This window comes from Silene latifolia, chromosome 2 (assembly GCF_048544455.1).
Source record: "Silene latifolia isolate original U9 population chromosome 2, ASM4854445v1, whole genome shotgun sequence".
Lineage (NCBI taxonomy): Eukaryota > Viridiplantae > Streptophyta > Magnoliopsida > Caryophyllales > Caryophyllaceae > Silene > Silene latifolia.
In genome coordinates this window covers 9,451,830-9,477,420 of record NC_133527.1, presented here as the reverse complement: position 1 = coordinate 9,477,420, position 25,591 = coordinate 9,451,830, and the positions used below count along the sequence as shown (strand labels likewise).

Below are 25,591 nucleotides of genomic sequence, written 5' to 3'. Positions count from 1 at the left end.
GCGAGATCGAAAGATGCTACCTGTGAGAGTGGACCGAGAGGACCTCTTGTTTTCCCGCCTCATGTGTTTGATTTAGACCTACTTAGTATGCTGCCGCCGAAACTATAGTGAACCGACCATCCTAGTACCTCTTCTTTTATCTGTTTTATCCGTCTATTTAGTTTATTGCCTTTAGCCATAGACCAAATCAATTCAACCCCCACATTCGTTACCTTAGACTAGAATTAGACAATTATTAATTACATTCGCCTCCTTGTGGTTCGACCCTGTTACCACTAGCCTAGGTTAGTTTTAATAGGAAATATAAATATTATTTTTGGTACTCACAACGACGGGTATCAAATTTTGGCGCCGTTGCCGGGGAGGCAATTGTTCTAATTTTTAGTTGTTTTATTTTAGTCTGTTTCTTAGTTTAAGGGACATTCGTTCCTTAAACTACTCTCATATTCTTTTTGTAGTTTCCTCTTATGCGCAGGTCACAGGGTGGTGAATTAGTACCTTTCAATCCTGAGATTGAGAAGACCTTGCGTGAGTTGAGACGATCATCTAGGATATTGCCGACAGAGGAAGAGCTGAGTACTCTGTCTAGTTACTACGAGAACGAGCTATACGAGAAGGATCCACCTTCATCACCCATTTCCACTTCTTCACTAAGACAGATTACATCTCAGAATTTCAGTCATGGCTGAAGAAGCGAGTATAGCGAGTCACTCTGAGCCGACAACTGCAAATCTATATAAGGGGTTCGAATTACCTGGAGCTGATAGGAAATTCGAACCGAAACCTGCTTATATCAACTTGGTTGAGAGGAACCAATTCGGGGGAGCTGCAAATGAAGATGCAGCCAAGCATATGGAGATATTTATTGATTATTGTTGCTCTATACCCCCGCCGACCGGTGTGACCCAGGACCAGATAAAGGAGACCATGTTTATATTCTCACTCCGTGATGCTGCAAGGGAGTGGTACAGGGATCTGGACCGAGCTGCTAATGGGATCACCGACTGGAATTCTTTGGCCTTGGCATTCTACAAGAAGTACTTTTCTGCCTCAAAGACGAATGCTATCAGAGCTCAAATCACGAGCTTTAAACAGGGGCCGGATGAGAACTTTCATGAGGCATGGGTCCGTTTCAAGAAGCTGGTGCGAACCATTCCGCATCATGGGTTTGAGAAGTGGAGCCTATGCAATCAGTTCTACAATGGGCTCTATGACGATCAGAGGGCTATCCTAGATGCGACAGCTAATAGCAGATTCCAGGAGAATACAGGGGAGACTAAGGGGTGGAAGTGTTGGCAAATGTGTCCTCAACAATAGTGCGATCACATGATTTAAATATCATTATTAAATCTCATTTTAAGAATACATGTGGGATGTAATATTTTACAGTCAACTGGTCCACACATATCGGTAATGATTGGCTGACTAGAGTTTGACATTACTGTCGTGCGACGGTGGTGATCAGTTGATCCCCTTAGGTCATACCTATAGGGAAATACTCTTAATTGATTATTTAATTAATCGTATACCGATACGAGTTAATTAAATTGTTTAAAATTGACGGATGATTTTGTGAGTATAATTTACGTATCTTATTGTAAATATGATTAAATGAGACACGGTCTAAGTAATCGAATTATTTTATTACTTAGATGAAATTATTGTTTACAGAAACAATTGAAACGGAATGAATAAATTATAATAAATAAAAAATGTTGTAGTTTATAATTCGGGAACACTTTTGGCACAAGTAATTATGAATTACTAGTCGATTTTGTAAATGACATATTTTATGAGTATGTTGATTTTTAATATGATAAAAATACATTGCATTGTTACATGTCATGTAACATGTAACACATAACAAAATTGACAAATGACAAAGTTAATATGGACTACCATTTTATATGGTAACCGAAAATTAGAAGGGCATTAAGGGTTTGTATTGTTTAAATTTATTTTATTCAAAACACAATGATAACCCTAGAGTTGCATGCCTAGCCTCTTGTGAAGAGCAAAAATGAAATGCATTGGGCATACTACCCAATGCATTTTTTCGGCCATCCCACAAGAAAAGAGAGAAGTGCTTTTCTCTTACATAACATTATTCATTCTTTTCACCATACAATTTTCTAGTGTAAGAAAATGTATAATCTCTACAATATGTGATTTTTCTAGAGAAATAAAATCTCACAAATACTCCCTCTTGACCGAGATTTTCAAGAGTAAAAATACAATTTATTTTGTGTCAATTTTATAGTAAAACCAATATTATTACTAGATCTAAATAATATTGGTTATTATGAGTTTCCTTGGGTATATGCTTTTGGAAGAGGTTCTAATTTGAATCTTGTTCATCCAATATTTGGAAGCTCAAGAACAAGTGAGTAGGTGAACTCACTTGTGCCCATAAATCCGAAAATCACAATGTAAGATGATGGTTTCTTCTTTATATTGTTTATTAGTTTGCATGCATAAGATCACTTATTAATTTTATAACAAATTAAATTAAAACATAATGAATATGTTAGTATATAGATCTACTTTTCCTTCAGGAAGATCATTGATGACTTAGCCACCCATAAAGCTGAGTATAGGAATTTCCGGGGAAACCAAAGGAGAGCTGCTGAATCTCCTTCTGTAGCTGCATTAGAAGCTCTCACGGCGAGATTTGACAAGTACGAGTTGGGAGGAGCTTCCAAATGAGGGATTTACCATGTAAAGGCTGTTTCAGACGGTCCTTTCATCTGTAAAAGATGTGGAGCTGAGGGACATGTTTCAGACAATTGTCCTAATCCCTTCGAGTCTTGCGTTGCCTTTCAACACTATAGGCAGACAAATACTTACTATGAGTCGAATGTCCACCCTAACTTGAGATGGAGTAGCCAAAATGTTTTGAATCCGACTCAACCTCCACAGCAGCAGCAGCAGAACTATGTGCCCCCTCATAAGCAACAACAGTTCCAAAAGCCTCCGTATGTCCCACAGCAGCAGCAACAAACCCAAGGTTCTGATTTCAATGAGTTAAAGAATTTGTTGCTGAAGGAATCCCAGGCTATAGAGGCTGGGAAGAAGATGTTGGAGAGCCAAATTGCCTAATTGGCTAGCAAGAGCACAACTCGAGCTCCGGGACACTTACCGACTCAGATGGAGCAAAAAGAGACCCTTAATGCTATCACTCTGAGGAGTGAATCTACCCTTGAAGGGCCTGCTATGATAGAGGATGCCCCTGAAAAAGATGAGGTGGAACCGAGTCAGAAGAAAGCTGGAACGAACAAAAGCAAGAAAAAGACGATCAGCAGGTATGTCAGTCGATCGACCGACATACCTTGGTCGATCGATCAAGTGCGACGAACAAGTAGCTTTCCACGGTCTGTCAAAGTCAGTCGATCGACTGACCAACCTGGTCGATCGACTGAGATTGCTGTTGTGGGTGATTCTTTTCGTCCTCCAATGCCCGACAACTTGAGGGACCACTTGTTTCGGGGTACTACTGGCCCGAAAATATTGAGGACAGACCCGAGTGCTGATGGGTCCGTTCCGGTTCCGAAGTACGACCCTTTATCGATTAATGGTTCACATTTGAGACGGTCTGAAGAAGGGTCGAGCTACAACAAGGAGAAGGTGGTGGATTTTCAGCCTAAATCCACCGATGCCGGCATGAGAGATCTAGAGGAGAGGGTTAAGTTGCTACTTTCAGCCCCTTATCCAGAGAGATTGGTGCCGACAAAGAAACAGGTATCACTTAATAAGTTTGAAAAAGTTATTCGTAGTTTAAATGTGCAAGTTCCTTTCCTCGAATTAGTCAATCAAGTGCCTGCTTACACAAAATTCATGAAGCAATTACTGTCTAAAAAGAAGTCACTTGAAACTGTGCACACTGTCGCACTCACTGAGGAGACATGCTCTTATTTGACCCATACTACACCCCTTAAGCTAGAAGACCCGGGTAGTTTTTCTGTCCCATGTAATATTGGCACCTTTCCTATAGAGAAAGCCTTATGTGACTTAGGAGCCAGTATTAGTGTAATGCCCTTGAGTCTTGCTAGGAAGCTCAAATTGACTAGGTTTGCCGTGACCAACATGACAGTACAGATGGTTGATCGCTCTGCGGTCCAGCCAATAGGAGTCTTAGAGGACATCCCCGTGCAAATAGGGAAGTTTTTCTTCCCTGTTGACTTCGTTGTGCTCGATATGCCCGAAGATGCCCACATCCCTATCATTTTGGGTAGACCATTCCTGCACACTGCTGGTGCAGTTATTGATGTTGGTTCGGGAACTTTGACCTTTAAGGTAGGCAAGCATTCCATTGTCTTTGCCCATACAGCTAGGAAGAAAGACCCCATGTGGCCTGTCACTTGCAATACGGTTTCTGAAAAGAAATCTTATTTTATACTTCCTGATATGCCTGTCTCTATTCCTACTCCTGTTTTGACACCTCCGCCCCAGACGGGGAGCAAAGTGGAGGAAGATCCTACTGTTTTAGATATTGCAGGAGCTGATTTGGGGAAGGAAGAGCCACATGTTGCTCTAGTTGTGAAGGAGCCAATTATTTAGAGAGGTGGTCTAGGATGCCTTAGCTACGACACTGATGAGGAGCCCGAAGATGAGTCAGTCAAAGCAAAGGAGTCTGATCTGGATTCCGACGAGTCAGAGGAGGTCATTGAGTGGGAAGATGTCCAACATGTTGATCCGTTGAGTTTGTCGGATGATGAGGTTACGAAGAGTGCCGCTGAGAAGATGAGCACTGTTGAGGCTACCTCTTGTAGCCAGAAGCCAGTCAAGTGGGCCATTCCATGGCCGTTCTTGATCAACTATTAGTTGATTGAGACTTCTTCAAAACATTTACATTTTATTTGTTTTTGAACCTTTTTATTTATTGATTTTGTGTGCGCGAGACTTCGCAATTTATTTCGTCTGCTTAGGATTTTAAACACTTAGGATGGTTACTTTGGGTTTTGCGCAATTTTGGGCGCGTATTTTGTGAATTTGCAGGTTTTTGGACCTTATTAGCTCAAGTTCTCGAGCTAATTGAGAAATCAGAAAGTTACAAAGCAGTATTTCCAATCGATCGACTGACCCTTATGGTCGATCGATCGAGCCGCATGAGCCCAGGAGTTTGTTCTGTTCACCCGGTCGATCGACCGGGTGAGATGGTCGATCGACCGTTGTTCGTTCTCTTCTTTGTACCTATAAACGACCTATCCCATGCTGTGTTTGGTCGTTTTGCGGAATTGAGGGAGTCTTTCCTTCTCTTTCTTTTCCGACATAATTCTGTTTTCTTCATTTTCTTAATCTTATGCACATTATACCGCTTCAAAAATTGTTTTCTCGGACTTATGCGTGGTTCCTTTGTCTTTTCAGGTACTTTTTGGTAGCACTGCTAGCTACTGAAATCTCCTAGCTCACGCTGGTTTGATGAGGTTTCCTTTTGCTGCGCTTAAAGTCTTGTGAGTTCCAAGTCCTTACTTCATTTCTTGTTTACTTAATTTTCTCGCAAATTCCCATTTCTCTTTTCTTTCATTATATGATTTTGCACAATGGGGACATTGTGCGATTTGGTTTGGGGAAGGGTTTTGCGTCGCATATCATTTGCTTGCATTCACGTTTACATTTCAGTTTGCATTTGTTTGTTTCGTTTCTCATATATACAAAAAAATTCAAAAAATTGAAAAATTTCAAAAAAATGCACATTTATTTTAGCATGTAGGTCGAGTCGGTACGGTAGTATTTCAATGATGACATTGCATTTGCATCTGTTTTTGCCTAAGCCTTGCTGATTGACATGTTATTAGTAGAATCATAAATGCATATCTACGAGTTTTCGTTAATTTCTTGCTGGACTTTAGACTTGACTTGAATTTTTGGCAAACTACTTATATTTTCTGAGTTATTAGAGTCTATAACTGGTGACATCTATGACCAGTTTATCTAGGATGTGAGTAGTTACTCCTTATGAGACATATTTCATTAATTTGCATAAATATGAACTTAATCTGCTTAATACCTGTATGAATTCGGTTTGTGGTTAGTTGACACATGTGGTAGAGGTCCATTTTTTTTCATTTTACTCATAAGCTCCACACTGCCAAAAACAACCTTTTTGTCCCATTACTACATCCTACATTTAGCCTGCCCTTGTCAAGCTAGTAGTTTATGTTTTTAGGATTGTTACTACGTTTTTGGTGGCAAATGCTCTTTTGAGATGATGATTGGAAGATGAAAGGAAGGAAATAAAGAAATAGAAAAGAAAAAAAAAAAGAAGAAGAGAAAAATGATTCGAAAAAGAAAAGAAAGAGTGTTGTACTGTATAGGCAGTCGATCGACTGGCATCATCGGTCGATCGACCGCTACCCGAAAAGAGAAAGAGAAAAAAAAAATCATTTCGCACGATTCAAGTCTTTATCAAATGGCGATTTTTGCTCCCATGTTTCATTTATATATTATGGGGAGTTGATTTATTACGGAGATTGTGAGTTTTGTGCTTACTATAGCACCGGTCAATTGAAGTTTGAGCAAGAAGTGGATATTGTCATATGGTTTTGTTACGGTACTAGCTTGATCACCTGTACCCCCACGTTTCCATAAATGTTTTGCCTCTTTCTGCCCATTACCTCACATATCCTATATATACCTCGGCATGTGTCATGGTCATTTGTTCGGTTGAAATGCATATGTACGGTTGTAGAGATTACTTTAATATTATATTGCAGGCATGTTCTTATAGGTCGTAGTTAGGTGAGAGTCACTACAATATTACTTCTTTCCATCTCATACATTATTCACCTTGTGCTTATTTGAGTAATTTGAGCGACCCGTGAGAGTCCAACTTGATAAGTCTCTATAGTCAACGGTTCAGCAGTTTTTAACGACTCTATAACTCGTTTGCATGATTCACATCTCTAATTGATTGTTGGTTGTGCATTAAATCGGTTTAGGCTATTCAATTGCATCTCGCTCTGAGATTGAACTCGTTACTTTAGATCGAGTCTAGTTCTTGCTTGGGGACAAACAAGGGTTTGGTTTGGGGAAGTTTGATGCGTGTCTTTTATATGATGTTTTACACCCTATTTTACACGCATTTCAGAGCTCATTTATGTAGTTTAAGGCTACTATTTGCCCCATTTCGTCTACTTTCGTATTTTTATGTAATATTGCAGATTTATGCGGAAATGAGTAGATATTGAGCTAAATCCGTCCCCGATTATCTTGCACTGCATTTGACATGAAGTATTTACTTAAGGAACGAGCTTGGTGCGCATTTCAAGGCCCGAAAGACAAATCCACGAGAAGTTAGAAGTCAAGAATCAGCTAAAGCAGTCGATCGACTGGCTCCCTTAGTCGATCGACCAACCCACGACTTCCAGGAACTACTGTGCATCGCAAACCAGTCGATCGACCAAACCGCTACTTCAGACGTGAATCAATAGATCGAGAAACTTGAAGCCCAAAGCTATGTTAGGTTTAGGAATAAAGTTACGTGAGTTTGTTATATAACGTAACCTAGTTTACAGAGATATTCATTCAGAAAATTATCTAGTTTTCCTTCTGTTCTTTATCAGTTTAGCATATCAAATAATTAGGGTTCGGGATATTACTTTCATTCGTTCTCTTAATCTTTCCGTTACCATTCATCTTCACGGTATTTTCCTCTGCTTATTTTCAGCTTCATCACTTTATCGTTCATAGTATAGAATTGTTAGTTAGTTTCCCGAAGCCATAATTATCGTTTTATGCTATCCTTTTATTCCGTCAATTTAAGCATGAATTCAGTAGTTAATTTCGTTAATTCCATTGTTGTTATCATTTCTAGTATGAGTAGCAAAATTAATTGTGCTAGGATGTAGGGAATCTGTAGGTTAGGCGGCATTAGATTTAACACGGCCTGAAATCGCATGCCGGTCGATCGACTGGGTTCCCTGGTCGATCGACTGGCCACGCTGAGATTGTTTCGTTTTAATTGTTTTAATTGTTGTGTTTGACGAATCGAGTGCACGCGACCAGTTGAATACCTAGGATTTGACCGACCCGATAAAGATCGAAAGATAGGGGAGGGAGATAGCCTACTTAATTAAGACGACTAGATTAATTAGATCGAAAGATAGATTAATTTAGACCTATAGTCACTTTTCAGGACGAAAGTCAGTATTAGTGGTATTAGGGACCCGTAGCGAGATCGAAAGATGCTACCTGTGAGAGTGGACCGAGAGGACCTCTTGTTTTCCCGCCTCATGTGTTTGATTTAGACCTACTTAGTATGCTGCTGCCGAAACTATAGTGAACCGACCATCCTAGTACCCCTTCTTTTATCTGTTTTATCCGTCTATTTAGTTTATTGCCTTTAGCTATAGACCAAATCAATTCAACCCCCCCATTCGTTACCTTAGACTAGAATTAGACAATTATTAATTACATTCGCCTCCTTGTGGTTCGACCCTGTTACCACCAGCCTAGGTTAGTTTGAATAGGAAATATAAATATTATTTTTGGTACTCACAACGACGGGTATCATAACCCAAGTGGCTACTCAACCCATTGTGAATTTCCATAAACTTGTAAAGTGGACACTCTTTCCTCCTTAACGGGTGCGATCTAGGCACATATCTAATCTAACATATAATTTATGATAGTCATTGCAGGATTTGTTAAGGATTAAAACTATTACAGTATATGAATACGTTTTGTAATCTCTCAAACGTTGGTTTGTTTGCATTGTTACAATATAACAACTATACAAGTAGTTCGAAAAGAATGATTTCTTACATAGCCGAAATATGGTTAAAAAGAGTAGTGTTATCATTCGACTGAAACATGAGGCGATTGAAAAATAAAAGCGTTATCACGAATTTAAGATGTTGATAGTTATTGAACTTAGACTATTTTTTATGGTTGAAAGGAGTTGAAGTGAAAAGAATTGAGCTGAAATAAGATGTATGCCATGTGTTTTTGGACTTAATTTCAGTTCTTGTAAGTTCAGTTAAGTTAAGTTGATTTTAGTTCAGTTCAGGTTATTTTTTTACTACTTATAAGTTAAGTTTAGTCCAGCTTAGTTCATTTTAGATTTTCAGGTCTATTCAGTTTAGTTTTGTTCAGATCAATGCAGTTCAGTTTTAGTCCAAAAGAACAAAGTCTAATTAAAACTATTAAAACTAGAACTACAAATAATCTGGGTTGTATCGGATTCGTGTTTGTGTCGCATATAAATGGGTTGAGAATCATTCAATCCAAGTTCGACCCATATAAATTTTATGTCATGCTTGTGTTGACCACTTTAAATAAATAGGTCATCAGAGCTCACCTAAACCCAATAATTTCACCGCGTCGGGTGCTTGGATCATGTAAATATATGTCGGGAAATTGAAGATCGTGGGCTAATTTAAATAGTTGGATTATTCATGTTAGGTACGTGTTTACAAAGTTCAACCCAAATTCGAACCAAATAAATATCGTTTCATGTTCATGTCTACCTAATCCCTAACCTTTAAAAAGAGTAAACTTACTCTTACTGTAGCTATGAACAGTATTGCCACAAGTATATCCTCCACCGTTCGATCCTTCTTCAAGATCTGGTCCCTCCATTTTTTCTAAAATCACAGCCACAATCTCATTTTTTCCTTCAGCCATTTCACTCCACCACTTATTCTCATCCCTCTCTTGTTTCTCACACTGCGATCTGGTCCCTCCTCTCTTGTTCCCTCGGCAAAACCTAGGTATGGGCTGCTAATCTGAATTTCTATTCGCTTTTGATGATTTCAAAGTTATTTCGTTCCGTTCTCGTTTCACTGCCTTCCGCTGTCTGTCACCAATACTGCTCAAAGTTTACTCATAAAACTCACAATCTGTTTATACATCCATAGAAATTCAGACACTTGATTGATGGAACTTCGACCCTAGCTTTCACGGGTTTGGATTTTGCGTTTCGAGGTGGTTTGGTTTTGCTCAAGTAATCTTCTCGACATCCAGTTTTGAACTAATTTTCGCAATTGATGGTTGGAAATCCGAGAATGTCAAAACTAGGGTTATGGAATTTGGAATTTGTTTATTTTGGTTTCATTTGATGGGAGAAAGTCTATTGGCATGTTGAATATGCTCAAATGTTTTTTTTTTTACATTTTGTTGCAAAATTGTTGCTGTGGTTGTGATGGGGAATTGAGTTTTGGTTGAGTTTGTGATTTATGAATTTGTTTATGTGTGGCATTTATCGCTAATTGTTTAACATGAATATTCGTGTCTCCAAATAAAGTACTTGATGTCTAGGTTTTAGTTTCCCCACAAATTGTATGTAATGTGACCTTAGTACTTACCTGGTATCACTAAATCATTTTTTTTGTCTATAAGATCAGTCGACAGCTGGTTTTCTAGATAATTAATCGAATTTACTTTAGGTATTTTGCGCTTCTTTACAGTCGTTACAATTTCTTAATGCTGGTTTTGTTCATTGTTCTCATTTTTTTTCCATTCAGCTTGATTTGTCGGAGAGGATGAAGCCGGAATATCTGAGGTATCTTCAATTCTTTCATAAAGGTTTTATTATTGCTGTGTTAATTTAGACTTCAAATGATAACTTTGCTTATACCAGATTGTTCTTAGAAATCATCGCTAGGTTCGCCTTTTTTTAGATATGGCGATGGCCAAAGATGTGGGGCAAAGACGTTTACACCAATGTAAAAAGAGCTATCACGTCATTCTCGATGCTCAGCTGTTGGTTATTGAATCTTCTTTGTGGTCTTGGTACAACTTTTTTTTTTTTCCTTTTTTCCTTATTATAATTGTTGTCTTCCTAGGGTGCTTGGTTGCTAATCGGGTCTGGCTTTAATAACCAGGTTGTTGTCGTCGTGGTTGGAGGTGTCTTGGTTCGAGTTAGAGATGTAATTAATAACAGGAGGTATTAGTTCTACCGTGTTCCAACTTAAGACAGTTTGGAAATGCTTTCATAGTACGATTACTTCCCTTTTTAATTGTTGAAGTTCCTGATATTTCTTTCTTACTGCTATTTACAGTTTCAATTGCTATTTACATTAAAAAAATCTTCCCCTTTCTTTTAAATTAGGGTTTTGATGTCAATTTCAATTGCTATTTACAGTTATCTTGGATGTTTTCATATTGTAATTAGGGTTTCGATTTCAATTTCAATTGCTATTTACAGTTATCTTGGATGTTTACATACTGTAATGAGTAAAATAATTGTTTAACTGAGTGTTTTCAGTTTGAAATTTATGGTCCAATTTGAATGAGATTTAGAATATTTATCGATAATTTATTTCGGTAAATGTTTTTGAAGGAGCGGGGAGTTTAGACGAAGTTTGTCGACAATGATAGTGAGGTTGGCTATTTATATATTCCCCTTTCTTTTAAAATATGTATTTGCTTAATTGGTTGTACACATTATTGTGCAAGTTGCAATTGGGTTTGATTGGTTGCCATTGTCACAGATAATGACAGCTCTTAAGTGAGGGCTTCTGACTTGTTGCGAATTACAAACCCACTCACATAAGGCCGGGAGTGGAACAACTCAAGACTTATTTGGTGATACGAGCCGTGTGATTTTAGGATGTGTTGTTAAAGGCGGTATTGGTGGCTTCTAATTAAAGTTCATTCTACCTTTGCAGCTCAGTTTTCTCATTTGCCGTTTCTATTTTGATGGTTACTTCTCAGTTTTTTTTTTTTTTTTTTTTTTTTTTTTTTTTTTTTTTTTTTTTTGTGGATAACCGATTACTTTTGCTAGCTTACCGAACTCTACACTCTATTGGTGGAAAAATGCAGTAACAGGCGCCTCCTTTGGTGATACGAATCGTATAGATTGAATAAGGGTTCTTATATTAGGTGGGATTATAACTTCTGGTTTACTTATACCCATTCTTGTTATCTTTTTTATGGCTTAAATTTTTTTGTTTAGGTTGATGTTGTTTCGTGGTTCCTCTAGGTCAAGACATGAGGGGTGCAGTCACAATTGTGGATGGTTTGGGACCCATTCCTAACGAGGGTTCACTCATCTACAATGTAAGTCCAGTCCAAACATTCGATTCCTCGATATATTGTGCTGACAATGGACTTCCATTCTTATGTGAATGGAAGTTCATTGGATGTATCTTGTGTATAATTATTTGCCCTCTGATTATATCCGCTTCCATTATGATTATTATAGGCATATTGAAGGTCATAGAGGAGCAATGACTCAAGGCATCGCTTTAGATTGTCAAGCACGCCGGCTGCCCCAAGGCACAGGTACTTATTTCATTGGCTTAATTACTACCGATTTATTTGGTGGGTTTTGATTGAGTTTGTTATTTCCATTAACACTTCTTGCTGACAGGGTTTCTTAGTTTAGTGAAGATAAGGGTTGGGAATGCCAGAACAGGAGGCGCCTCTGCTGATACGAGTTGTGCACGTTGAAAAGGTATTTTAGGAATACGAGCGGTCTGTTTACTCTACTTTAACTGCCATTTCTCAGCTCCTTGATTACTTATCAACTGTTTGATGGTGTGTATAACAGATTTATTTCGGCAAATAAATGAACCAACGAGGTGGGAGATGTAGCGCAGATGGAAGCTTGTGCTTTGTTTGTGTCTCGTTTATGTGTTTTTATTATAGTGTTAAAATTTATTGCATTTTGTTCATAGTTGATAGTTTGGGTTCAATGGGGTTTTATTAATTTAGAAATAGGGACTATTGTTGATTGCTTGATTTGGCAGACTGGTCCTTAGGGTCGAGTGCATTCTTTTGTTGTTTTCTTCCTGTATTCCTGGGGGTTTGGTCGCTAACCAAAGCTGCGTCCTTCCTTTTATTGCTTTTATTTATTGATTGATTTTGTTTATATATGATATATGTAGGTTGTCCTTGTTGTGGTTGTAGTTGATTCAAGCTGCTGGGTGAGGGCTCGAGTTTAGAATGAGAAGTATGGGTCTTACTTTAATTACTTTTGTTTTGGGTAATCCGTTTAGCGTTTTTTTGTTTTATGGTTTAATTTTTTCGGCTATGTACGCTGATTTAATCTTTGTTGTGGTTCCAGTTTTCTCAGGCTGCGGGGTGAGATCTTTAGCTCAGAACACGAGGTACTTGACTGCTAATCAGAACTATAGCATACTAAATAGTATTGAACACCAGGGTTTTTTGTGTTTAATTAAAGTTGAGATTGTTATATGCGTTGTTGTAGGATGTGTTAGTGATCTAGACTGACGAGTGAAATCTTGAGCTCAAAGCACGAGGAATTTGTCTGCTAATGCCCGAATGTTTAAGACTATTTGAGTTTCAGGCTGTGTTGGTATCTGAATCAGTTACAATATTGGGTTTGTAAATCAAACCGAAATCATTTCAGCCAATATAATGGTGGTGTAAGACTGTAAGCAGTACTTTCGTTTCTGCAGGGCCTTTTATGTGCTGAACACCGTATACAAATGTGTCATTTACATTGTGGCTACTTTTCCGTTTACACCGAATTTGGGGTAAGCAAATTTATCAGAGATTATCAATTAATCTTTAAGTGTTGATGCCATTACATGCTAAGCAAAGTACCTACCAACGGACCTTAACTGTTTTATGTAGTGTGAAGAACTACTTATGCGAGAATACTCTTGTTCCTGCTTGTAATAATGAGTTTGATGACATAGACGATAGTTTCAGGAATTTGCGGTTGATCATAAATTATAGCTCCTTGACCACAAAGTTGACTCTTCTCCTTTTATTCCCAGGATCCCTTAAGGTCATGCTTGTTTGTGGTTCCGATTTATTGGAATCATTTCGTAAAAGTTTTTGGATTCCTGAGCAGGTATATTCCGGCGCCCATTACTCACTAGATGATTTTCGTAAATGATGTTAACTTTCCAGCCACCTTGCTCTAGACGTGGTGGCCTTGCTACCACTACATATGCTTTACTTAAAAAAAAATTGTATATCCAGGTTCAAGCCATAGTCAGAGACTTTGGTGTGGCTTGTATACGTAGGGAGGCGCAAGACGTTGAAAAAATGCTTTCGGACGATCCTATTCTGCGTGAAAATAAGGTAATCTTGTTCCTGTTCTGTTCTTGATTATGTGAGCCAAAATCATTCAATGCAATTTTTGGCTGCCCTTTTTCATTATGAGTCATTCAGAAACAATATCATTGTTCATTACTACTAATATGTGTACATATCGTCGCTGATGTGTTCTGAGAGGTTATAATTTTTCTGCAGAATAATATCATGATTGTGGATCAATTCATCCCTAACCAGATCAGCTCAACCCGAATAAGGTAAACTAATTTCAAGAATATTTGTCGAAACTTACACCTACTCAGTAACTATGTAACATTTATGTTTGCCGTATTGGTTTTAGAGACTGTATCTCAAGAGGGTTGTCTGTGAAATATTTAACAGCAGATGAAGTTATAGCATATATCCAAAAATACCATTTGAATACACTTGAACCAGAAAACTGATCCGGCCAGATCTCTAAAGGCAACAGATGAAGTTATAGAATATATTCAAAAACTCATTCTGTATACACATGAACCAGAACGCTGACCCCGGCCAATTCTCTAAAGGCAACAGATGAACTACTGATTTAGTTTGCGAATTTGATGGGGTTTGTTATTTCTGTTGGCGTCTTTAGTGTCCTCCAGTTTTTAGGCTCCGGTGCCCTTTCATTGCCTTGATTACTCCTGACTTATTTGGCGAGTTTTGGTTGAGCTTCTGTGCCCTCGGTTTTGTTTCGTTTTTTTTTTTTTTTTTTTTCAATTGTTAGAATATTAGAAAGTTTTCACCCTTCCATCTCCTCTTACAAAAGTTTACAATTCCCTGCGTCATGTATTAAGTTTTAGCACTCGTAACATTCTTGGACCTTCTTTCCACGGCCATTTAGTAGAAGGCTCGGAGCAATGGACATCTTTACCTTGACCAGACCCAACACGTTAGCGTCGAATGTGATGTATAGACACGTTGCTGCCTCGAGATCTGCAATGTCTTTCAGTAGGTTGCAACATTCTGGGCTAGGCTTAGATTCTAGGACTTAATTAATCAGAGTAAGCAGACCAAGCCTACTACCACACACTCCAATTTAAAGGTGTCTTTGGAAGTTGGCACAGGATACAAAAAATTACAATTAAGGCAACTGAGTTTGAGTTTCTCATATTCATTTTAGTGAAGGAAGTTTGTAGGATCAGTTGCATATTATGTGTACAGTACATATATAGAGTGAAATATGATATGTTCTTTATTTGCTTTTCTAATTTATTTTTTTTGTGGGGTTTTGGTGTCTTGGAGCGAGTTAATCTCAGGCGATCAATTTTAAGAGCTTGTTTGGATACATTTTTAAGAGGAAAAAGGGGAAACGGGCTGGAAATGGAGTAAGTTAGGGGTTCGATTAGGTTTTTAAATGAGATTGATTTTGCTTGCCTTCTTTTTAAACAGGTTTGAGAAACACAAACAATACATAGACTAAATTCCAAACCACTATAAGTCCGATGGTCTAAGATTTTATAAATGAGTATCACTTTTAAGATATATATATATATATAGCATTGACTCAGGGATTTCCAATCGACGACCTATTTAATCAAAATTTAGATAAATTATGAATCTCCAATACAAATAGAGAGTCAGCTGGTGTGGATCACCAGAACTTTTGTTGTATCATATATCTTGAGAACATAGAGGATGTGAATCGATTCTCAAAAATAAGCTGTCTCAATGTAATGTATAAGAAAGTTGATTATTTAGGGTTGATAGGCTGTAATTTTGAAGTTCTTGTCCCACAGTTGGACCAAGAGGGGTTTCGAACACTCGAATATCTTAGCCTCTTTTGCTGCGATCTAAAGAAATTTATTATCACGGGCGCATAGTGAGTAAATTGATAGTTTTTCCAAATCCCCAATCACTAAAACTCGAGTATTCGACGAGTATAGAGATGAAAGGTGGAATATGTTATAAACATTCAGGTCCTTCTATTTAGTGCAAAATTGCTTGATTGGCTCAACAAGTTGGTATTTCTATTGATTCTTCTCTCTTAATTGTTCATTGTATAAAAACGATTTCCTTGAGATTTTGCCAAGACTCAGTTGTTTTGCAGTTGATACCTTTTCCCCTGCTTGATCCATTTCTTTGGAAGTTGTGATTATGATTTGGTTGTTGTTTCCAAAACAAAGGGTGCTTTTAACAAGAAGTTTCAGAATCTTTTAGATTAGGACTTCACGCTACCACTTCGTCGTAACTTTATATATTTCTTTTTTCTTAAAAAAAAAAACTTTTTATGATTTTCCAAGCAAAGGCATCGAAGCTCTTAACTTCTTTAATGCTTCTAAGTTCTTTTACAGATTTTAGTGTGTATGTTGTTTCCTTACATTGGTTTCATATCATTGAGTAAACGTTCTTTGATTAGTGTGCATTTTTTCAGATAGCTATTATGAACTTGGAGGACTGTTATTCTCTTGGTGTCTGAAAATTGCCGCAAAGTGTGATATTAGGCGGTGACTCGTGAGTCCCTTTTCAAGTTAAGATAGGCTCTGATTCATATGTTGTCTGTGTAGTTAGTTATAGAATGAATGCAGTTTCTTTTTTTGTTTGGTTATAGTTAAAGGGCAACGTATTGTGCTTAAGATTGCTCCGTTGAGCTAGAGACGGTAAATCTTTTGTTCAGTGTTGGCACTTGCATATTTCTGACGTTTGTGCCAAGGGGTCAATTTTTTCTTTGGAATACGAGGGAACAAAGAAAAAGACCCATATTTGAGAAATATTGTGAGAATTTCATAGTACTTCAGGAGCTTAACCTTTATAGTTGATGGACAATATTTGAATTGAGCTTCTCATTTATTTTGCATACTTTAACAGACGGTTGGCTGGAAAGGCTCCAACAGGTGATGCTAAAAGTAGAGAAGTTGTTAGCTTTTTATGACCGTCATTGAGAATAAGCCTATACCGCTTTCACCAGGTGTTGCAAAAGTATGTAACTTAAGCTCTGAGTTTGGCATGACTATTTTTTAATTCATTAATGGCGAGGGGATGAGCATGAGGCATCATTCTGCTACTCCCATTTTTACGCTTTTTTTTTTTTTTTTTTATGCAAGTGTTTAATTAGGATATGATATTGGGCTTAAGCAGTGTTGGTTGGCTAAACTTTGGCCCTTGTAGTACTTCTGGGCATATTTGAAGAAATTAACTTTGGGGAATAAAGAACGAGGGGCCAAGAAGGTGGTGAAAAATTCAAAGGTTGCAACCAAACTAACACATCCGAACCACATGCTGATATCTGGTGACATTGGGTCTGGGTTTGGATTGCGGATGGGGTTGGGGTTGGAGAATGTACCACACCACTACATTCTGATATCTGGTAACGTTGGGTTTGGGTTTGGATTTGGGTTGGTTGATTATGTTGTCTGAAAAAGATTTAGCTTTAGTTGGATTTGTACATGTGGAAACAAGAAAACACGATCTTGTAAACCCGACCGGTTGAGATGGAGGGAAAGAGAAGCAGATAGGGATAAGGTGAGATGGTGGGAGAGATGGAGAGTTTTGAGATGGAATGGGGGAGGGATAGGGATGAGGGAAGGAAAGAAAGTTTGTGTATGATTTTGCTTCGAGTGGTAAGGAGGAAGGTGGCTCTAACTGATAGACTAAGGGTTAGAGAGAGACTCTGTTTGTTTTGTTCAAATTGAGAGTACATGGGGAGGGGAATTTGGTTTTAGGGAGGGAGAGTGATGATGGCTTTAGAGCTTTGACAACTGTTTTCAATATGCGACCTAGATGGTTAAATGGTAGATTAGGAACAACTAGAGTTAAGCGGTGAAAGAGAGCGGTGGTGTTAATTGTATGTTCTCTTGTTCAAAACGTTTGTACGTGAATTATCTCATGTGATTCGTCGCCTTATAAGATAGATGGAATGACTTTAAAAAGTGTTTAAAGCCTATTACTTAGATAAAGAAAAAAAAAGGAAGTTTACATATTTTAGTTTATCATTTAGTGAGTAAAATGTTACTATTGCTTCTTCCCTTTGTATTGTTGTTCTATTACCTCTTATTTTCCTTCACTTTTACCTCTTTCTTTTACTTTACTGTTCTCCCACGAAACTCTTCTTAAAACTTTTCTGATTATTGTCGTGCTCTACTAAATTTTCATAGGAAGCTCCAAGACCAAGATGTAACTAAAAGTGGAGATGAGCTGGATGTCACACTAAAGTAGATTTTTCAGCTGTCGAACCAGGTAAGTTTGATGTTTGATCGTTGATAGAGAGTTTCTACTCAGTAAATTTGTGAACTTTTTACGAAACAAAGTCAGGAGCTCAGGTAGTTCTTCCTACTTTGCTAAGTTCGAACTGAAATTATAGTATAGATGCATTGAACTTTCTTTTTTGTAGAGATTTATTTTCTTTGTTTTTGTGTTCAGCTCGTATCATTGGCCGGGTTAGAGAGGAAACGGAATTAAAAATATTGTTCACTGGCAATTTTCTTCAGATTTAATCCCTTTCATGTGAGGTCGATTGGTTTAATGTCATGCTACTTGCTTATGTTAAAGTTTTCATTGATTGAAATTTAATACGTCATAGGTTCTCAGTGTCCATGTGTCACAATAATCATTTGAATTAGGGGAAACCATTACAGCCAAGAAATACAAAAAAACAGTTAGTAGTTAGACTTAGAGTTCTTGTCACAAACTTGCAGGTTAGCACATGGAGTACGATATTCAGCCACTTGATTATTTGATTTCAAACCACCATAAACTGCTAATTATATATGCGGGATGTTGATTGTTGCTATTTATTCTTGCGCAGGATAGCATCTTCGATGCAAGATATGGTGTTGCTCAAACGATTGAATAATCACTCTCAATCATAGAAGGCTGGTTGTGAGATTGTAGTTATTATTTTATTACATTACATTTTTTTGGGTAGGCTCTTTCTAGCTGCCCAAGTTTATAACACTTCACTGTTTCGTTGTAGATTTTAGGTTCTCCTGTACAGACATATTAAATTTTATAAGGCATTTTGATGCTTTAGCTACTCTGGATATTTAGTAATCCGTATTTTGTAAGGTATTACAATAAGTTTGAAAGGAGTTGGATTACGTAAGCTATTCCACTCAGATTACTTAGTTTGTTTAGTAAAGATGATTATTTTCAATAAATACATCCCTACTGCTTCACAATACTATTTAGTGGATTGGAGCACCTTGACCGTCACAGCTTTTTTTAAGCAATATCGCTAATTGTGTTGAACGTCCACTTTTCTCGTTATTTATTTCAATTTGCATAGGTACTTTTCTTTTAAAAGAAAAGTCTACCTTACTGGCACATGCGTTTTTGCTTTATTTTTTACGATTGTTGTGCCATAGGTATTTTGCATTACTGTATTTTTTTTCCTTTCTTCGTGCATGCCAATCGCTTATAGTGCTTTCTATGTTCCATTGACGTTTTCGGCCAAATGATGGGCAACATTCTTTTCTATTCGACTGCATCCTCTTGCGGCTAGCTAAACGATTAGCCAAATTAAGGCACCGCGTATTTTGATCCAGTGAAAGATCCAAAGACTAGGTTAGATCTCGTTGAAAATGATCTTCTCTATAGGGGGTGAGTTTTTCTTGTATTCCGTCACGCCGACTTATTATAAACATGCCTATAATGGATCATGTTGTAATGTCGTCGTTATTACCAATGCATTAGACTACCCTGTGACGATTGTGCCACCCACTAGAATTCGGGTTTAGAAATCGGCCCAGGTTGTGGTAGCCAGAATCCTATTAATAGTTACCTCCTGACAGTACCCGCCGTTAGAAGTTCATTAACACAAAACTGTACGCCCAAAAGTAAGCATGCGGAAAGCGCACCATTGCACCATATACATAATAACAAGTATAGTTATTACATATTTACATACATCCATAGATTCGTACCAAAACAAAAAACATACATCCATAGACCAAACAATATTCATTTGCATTGCGATGCTTACGTATACGTTCATCCAAACGCATATCTGTATAATGATTGTCTGCAGGACGTCGTTTCCACTCCAAGGTATTAAACTCACAACACAAAAAACACTCATGTGAACTTAACTCCTTAATTGCATAATGTTTTGCATGTACAGAATGGCAGCAACATTTCAAGTTGCAGATGGAACTAGAGAGTATACTCTATCTGCATACACTGAAAATTTAGAAATGCTTTTGGAAATGAAAAGTGACCTTCCACTCTCGACCGAACACGGGTATAATTTAAACGCAGTTTTGTAGAACACATGTATCTTCAGCACACCTATACACCTTTGGAAATAGAAATCCCTACCCCTGTGTATTCCCCACATATCAAAACAGTCACACAACCCAAATATTCTGATTTAATTACGTAAATAGTTCATGCAATTCACATGCAGTAAGCGGTAACCCTTATGCCGGTCTAAGAAGGCATCCTAATAGTACAACATAAATTTATCGCTGACTAACCACTCATGCATTCATTCAATGCAGGGTAAACAGGCCTATCTCAAAGACATTGCAAACAAATTTAAGACAACTAAGCTGTACGTTAAAGTCGTGCCTACTAAGGCTCTCTCTAGAACTCAAGAATTGAAGTGGGTGCTCCACAAAATCTCCCTAACCTAAACAACAAATATGCCAAGACTATTTTGACTCATTTTGAAGCAGGTCTGTTGCAAGGCACATTTTCAAATATAAGCACGAAACATCTCGGGTTAGTTACCCTTGAGACAGTTAGATCGGATTGTAGCGGAAGTTTAGTAACATATGATAACTAGATAACCTTACTTTTTGCGGTAAAAGCATCTACCGTGTAAGATAGCCTAGGTTGTACTAATTGTAAATATTCGTACTTTTCTCTTAACTAAATTCTGGTAAGACGGTTTAATCCTATGATAAACACGGCTTTCCAATACGTATGTGTCTAGCTGCAGCGATGTTCTATAACATTTAACATGTCTAATGTAGTTGTATAATACTGCCATACAATTTGGTAAATGGTAGAAGGCAACCACATGAAAAAAAAACACCTCACAATTTAAAACAAATCACACATTAACTAAACCTAATTACCGTTAAAAACATAGCAAATGTTAGTCAAATCGAGGCTCCGCGCCCGGTAGGGCGCGGCGCAGCGACTAGTATATAAAATGTGTCATTAAATTTCAACTCAAATCTATTAATTTTATGTTGGATGTATATCGTGTTTTTAGGTCGTGTTAGTATTATCATGTCTATCAAAAGCGCTAATGGGCTCGAGGAGTTGGCCTGTTGGGCTACATTTGTAGCATCCGAGCTAGAGATATACAAAGTCAGATAAATAAAGCCATAAAGAAGCCCATCAAATTAGCCTCGAACAAAATCGGGCTTATATAGTTATATGGATGTGCACTATTATGTGTTAGGCCGTGAGTTTGCAACTAATTGTAAGCTAGGTATGGGCGCAAATTCTTAGACGGTCACTTTTCGTCTGAAGTTTCAGACGGGTATGTGACTATTTTATAATTAAATGTAACCACAAAATACTGTTAGTGTTACAACTTATGTTAACTAATTTTTCAATAGTGGTTTTGGATGTAAAATGGTTATAAAATACCATTTTATTATTTTAAACCAAAAAAATCCGTTTGAAGCAAGATCAACTGATGTATGTAATAATAGTCATAATGTAAGACGCATCACATTGCATACCTAAGAAGTTTGAAAAATACAGTTATCAAGTAAATTAGCTTTTTATTCATGATATATTTGAGTTAGTAATTTCATTTTACATAATATATGTATCTATGGTACACCCGAAAAAATTTCGATTTTTTTTTACTAAAATTTCGAAAATTTCACCTCTACACTAGTCCCCTAGATCCACCACTGACTCCACCTAATATATGTAAGGGTAAGATTAAAATAACTTAACATTTTAAGAAATGAATAGATTAACACAAACATTTTACGAGTGTGACGTTATGAATATCCTAGCAGAGTAATAAAATATACTTTAAGACTTTATTCTAGACAATGATAGTGTCTCCACAACCCGTCAATTCTACATGCCTTGGTCCCTATATATCTTTTTAACAATTGCACATTATGACGGAATTAGCCCGTCACAAGCAAGACTATCTGATATTGGATAGCATAGACTTAAAACCATCATGTAAATGTCCATCCAAATTTTCCAATTCTCCCTCTTTTCTCTACTTATCATCCTAAGCTTCAACCCCTTGAGCTTAAGCAATGGCGCCTTCTCAAGAAGCATTTCAAAAGAAGAGATGGCCTGGGAATAAAATCCCAAAATACCCTAACCCATCTCCACTTTTTCTTCCATGACTATGTTGTCGGGCCTAGGCGAACTGCAGTCAGGATCGTCCAGGCCAAGACAACTGACAAAGACCCCAATACGTTTGGGGCCCTTGTTATGATAGATGACCCGTTATCCATTGGACCGGATAATAGCTCTCATGTTGTAGGGTACGCCCAAGGAATGTATGGGTTTGCAGATCAAACAACCGCCGGGTTATTGATGGTTATGAACTTTGTGTTCAGTGATGGAGAATTGGAGAGTACAAAGGAAGTACCTTAAGTGTGTTGGGAAGAAATGAAGTGTTCTTAAAAATAAGGGAAATGGCTATTGTTGGTGGGACAGGAAAGTTTAGGTTTGCTTCAGGTTATTGTCAAGCTAAAACTATTTCAGGGTTGGATAAAAGTGGAGCTAGTGTTATTCAGTATGATGTTTATGTGTCACATTAGTTGATTTTCTAGTTAATAATGCAACAAATAATCAAGTACCTAGTGATTTCAAATGTGTTTTGTATTAGGGTTTTCTTATTTTGTAATGTTCAATTTGGTAAACAACATATTGACAAAAATTGGCACTCAATTTGGTAAACAATATATTGACAAAAATTGGCATGTTATTTAAATTTACCGATTTTATTCTACTAATGAGATTTGTTAGTCAAATATGCTATTTAAATTTACCGATCTTATTCTGTTAACGTCATTTACTCTTTAAAATCTGCTTTGCTAATTGCCAAACATGATTTGTGTTTTTATATAAGAAAATTTAGCTTTAAGAATATATCTCAATGTGCAAATTAAAACACCGAAAAATAACTTAAACACGAATTACTTGGTTGGATTTAAAAACATAAGAAAGCATATTCTAATACGTTGAACCATAATGGCCAGACCTAAAATCGATACGTGGTGTAACTAGGAGTTGATCAGGATCGCCTGAACAAATAAAAACTACTCCGTATAATATCTTGGTAATCCTACTAATTCTCAAGTTGATGAGATTAGAGGTGTAATTGGTTCACTCAGGCCGTATGTGTCAGGTCATATTAAATTCAAAATCTTTTATCAGATCAACGTCATCCTACGGGCCGACCATCGGATTTATATCGAATTATTGTTTTGTTGGTTATCACCGGGTGACAGGTTGGGTCAAGTTCAGTTTGGATCATTATTGGGTCAAATGATAATAAGACAATATATTTTCTTATGCTTTTTAGTTTAGACCAATATAGAATTTTATGTTTAAGCTATTTTTAATATTTAAGATGAGGCTGTTCCGTTTTAAATAAGACTTCTCGATTTTCAAATATATATGAGCACAAAAAAACGAGAACTTTTGGTAGCAAATGCAAGTTGATTGGTTACCAAAGTTGGCTGGTGTGAGTGGTAAGGGCTCTCATCTCTTAAACAAGTGGTCAGGGGTTCGATTCCTGACTCTTGCGAATGAAAAAGCCAAACTTGGAAGGGGTCAACCCATTAAATTGCCTTCAGTACCCCGAAGGAGATTGCCCCAGCTGTCGGTAGGGGATACTCCTGGTCAACACCAAAAAAAAAAAAAATGCAAGTTGATTGGCGCATTGTTGGAGTGAGCTAGTGCGCGGGCCGGGATGATTATTACAGTTGGCTTTTGATGATGGCAGGGATCACTACTACAAATCCAGGCAACTACAACGCCCCTTTAACAACGATTATTCACGAAAATCACAATAGACGTTGTAGAATGTATGACGCGAATTTTACTAAAATCAATTACAACGGGTATGGTTATAAAAACCGTTATTAGTTTTAACAACGGGTCACACATGCACAACCGTTGTTAATAATTTGGCGCAAAATTGGCGCAAAGTTAGTGAAAAGTAATCACAACGGTTACTTTTTTAACCCGTTGTTAAAACATATTTCACAACGGGTGTTTGTTACAACCGTTGTTAAAACATATTTCACAACGGTTGTTGTTTAATAACCGTTGTCAATACCTTCCATACTATAAACCACACAAACAAGTCTGCTGACCACAAAACACAACCCTTAATACACAAACACAAACACAAACACAGCAGACAAACAAACACAAAACACACACTTTCTCTTTCTCTCTTTCTCATCGTCGCTTTATCTTCTCGCCGTCACTGTTGATTTCATCGTCTCTTACGTTCTGTATTTATCGGGTAAAATCTCGCCGTCTTTCGTTAGTTTCATCGTCATTATTTTCTTTTTCTATTTATTTCTTTTGCATGTATGTGTTTTTATCGACCATTATGTTATTTGTTTAAGTATTGTTCGCATAATTAGTTAGTAAAACAATGAAGAAGCAAGATAAACATAATTAATATATATATATATTTATAAATACATAAATTAAAAAAAAAAATTACATATATAAAAATGCAATTCTTATATTTTCATAGAGGTTATTCTGCTCTATCGTATCCGTCCTCTCCTCCTTGGCTATTTGGAGGTTCCGTTTCGCCATTGCTATATCGTCATATAGCCGCGCAATCGCTTTGCTCCGTCAAGCCATCTTCTTTGGCGTGCTTCGGTGCGGATCGAGCATCCGCAAGGTAGCTCCTGAAACTTTCCTCAATATGGAGGAACCGGCGGATGAAGCTGTTGTTGTTCTCGATCATGGTAAGAGTCTTAAGGATGAAATCATTCATTTTGTTGGAGTTTTTTGGAGTTTGTTTTGAAAGATTAAGTAGAGTTTGTTTTAGCAGTTAGGGTTTGGAGATGTATATATTGAGATAATGGAAATATTAGTTGAGATAATGCAATGTATTTATACTAAGCAATGTGTGGGTTGAGTTGTTTTTTAATTAATATATATGTTAGGAAGTTGTGCCATAATCATCATCATTTCTCTCAATGCTGCTTCAAATCTTATTACTAACCCTTCTCATTCCATATTGTCCGTTCATATGCACAGTGATGTCGGTAATAATGCAAAGATCGAATTCTAACGGGCCGTAATTATGCATGCATCTAGTAATATTTAATTTAATTTTTTTTTTTTTAAGAACAAACAACAACGGTTATTTACAAGCAACCCGTTGTCTTTAGTTATAACAACGGTTTTGTATATTAAAACCCGTTGTTATAACTTTCCCCCCAAAATTGAGTCACACTTTCCACAACGGGTTTTTATACATAAAACCGTTGTTAATAGTTTTAACAACGGTTTCCTTAAGAAAACCAACCGTTGTTAAAACCTTCTACAACGGACGCTTTAACAACGTCCGCTTTTTTATATAACAACGGTTTTTGACCGTTGTTATAGCCTGTATTTGTAGTAGTGGATGCTCATTGTTCTACTCTACTTTATGAGCTTTTGATTACATATTATAGCATAAATTATGAAT

The 25,591-nt window shown here is 37.2% G+C and overlaps 1 protein-coding gene, 2 long non-coding RNA genes, 1 other non-coding gene and 1 pseudogene across 4 annotated transcripts; 4 read left to right on the top strand and 1 right to left on the bottom strand.

Annotated features, from left to right (window-relative positions):
• Positions 1 to 1,062: 1,062 nt before the first annotated feature.
• LOC141645240 (small nucleolar RNA R71) lies at positions 1,063 to 1,169 on the bottom strand. The gene has a single exon (XR_012544823.1). It is a non-coding gene; the product is annotated as a small nucleolar RNA R71 (small nucleolar RNA).
• A 10,256-nt stretch (positions 1,170 to 11,425) lies between these two features.
• Positions 11,426 to 12,001, top strand: LOC141628290 (uncharacterized). Its single transcript, XR_012537117.1, has 3 exons — positions 11,426 to 11,643; positions 11,764 to 11,823; positions 11,924 to 12,001. It is a non-coding gene; the product is annotated as an uncharacterized LOC141628290 (long non-coding RNA).
• Positions 12,002 to 12,315: 314 nt separating this feature from the next.
• Positions 12,316 to 13,231, top strand: LOC141628285 (uncharacterized). The gene is made up of 4 exons (XR_012537116.1): positions 12,316 to 12,524; positions 12,831 to 12,895; positions 13,010 to 13,052; positions 13,154 to 13,231. It is a non-coding gene; the product is annotated as an uncharacterized LOC141628285 (long non-coding RNA).
• Positions 13,232 to 13,408: 177 nt separating this feature from the next.
• Positions 13,409 to 14,494, top strand: LOC141628280 (nicotinamide/nicotinic acid mononucleotide adenylyltransferase-like). Its single transcript, XM_074441443.1, has 5 exons — positions 13,409 to 13,573; positions 13,664 to 13,765; positions 13,897 to 13,998; positions 14,170 to 14,228; positions 14,312 to 14,494. Exons 1-5 carry the CDS (start codon positions 13,487 to 13,489, stop codon positions 14,412 to 14,414), a joined length of 453 nt encoding a protein of 150 aa, XP_074297544.1. The 5' UTR covers positions 13,409 to 13,486; the 3' UTR covers positions 14,415 to 14,494.
• A 7,585-nt stretch (positions 14,495 to 22,079) lies between these two features.
• LOC141628273 (dirigent protein 22-like) lies at positions 22,080 to 22,690 on the top strand (annotated as a pseudogene).
• The last annotated feature ends 2,901 nt before the right edge of the window (positions 22,691 to 25,591 follow it).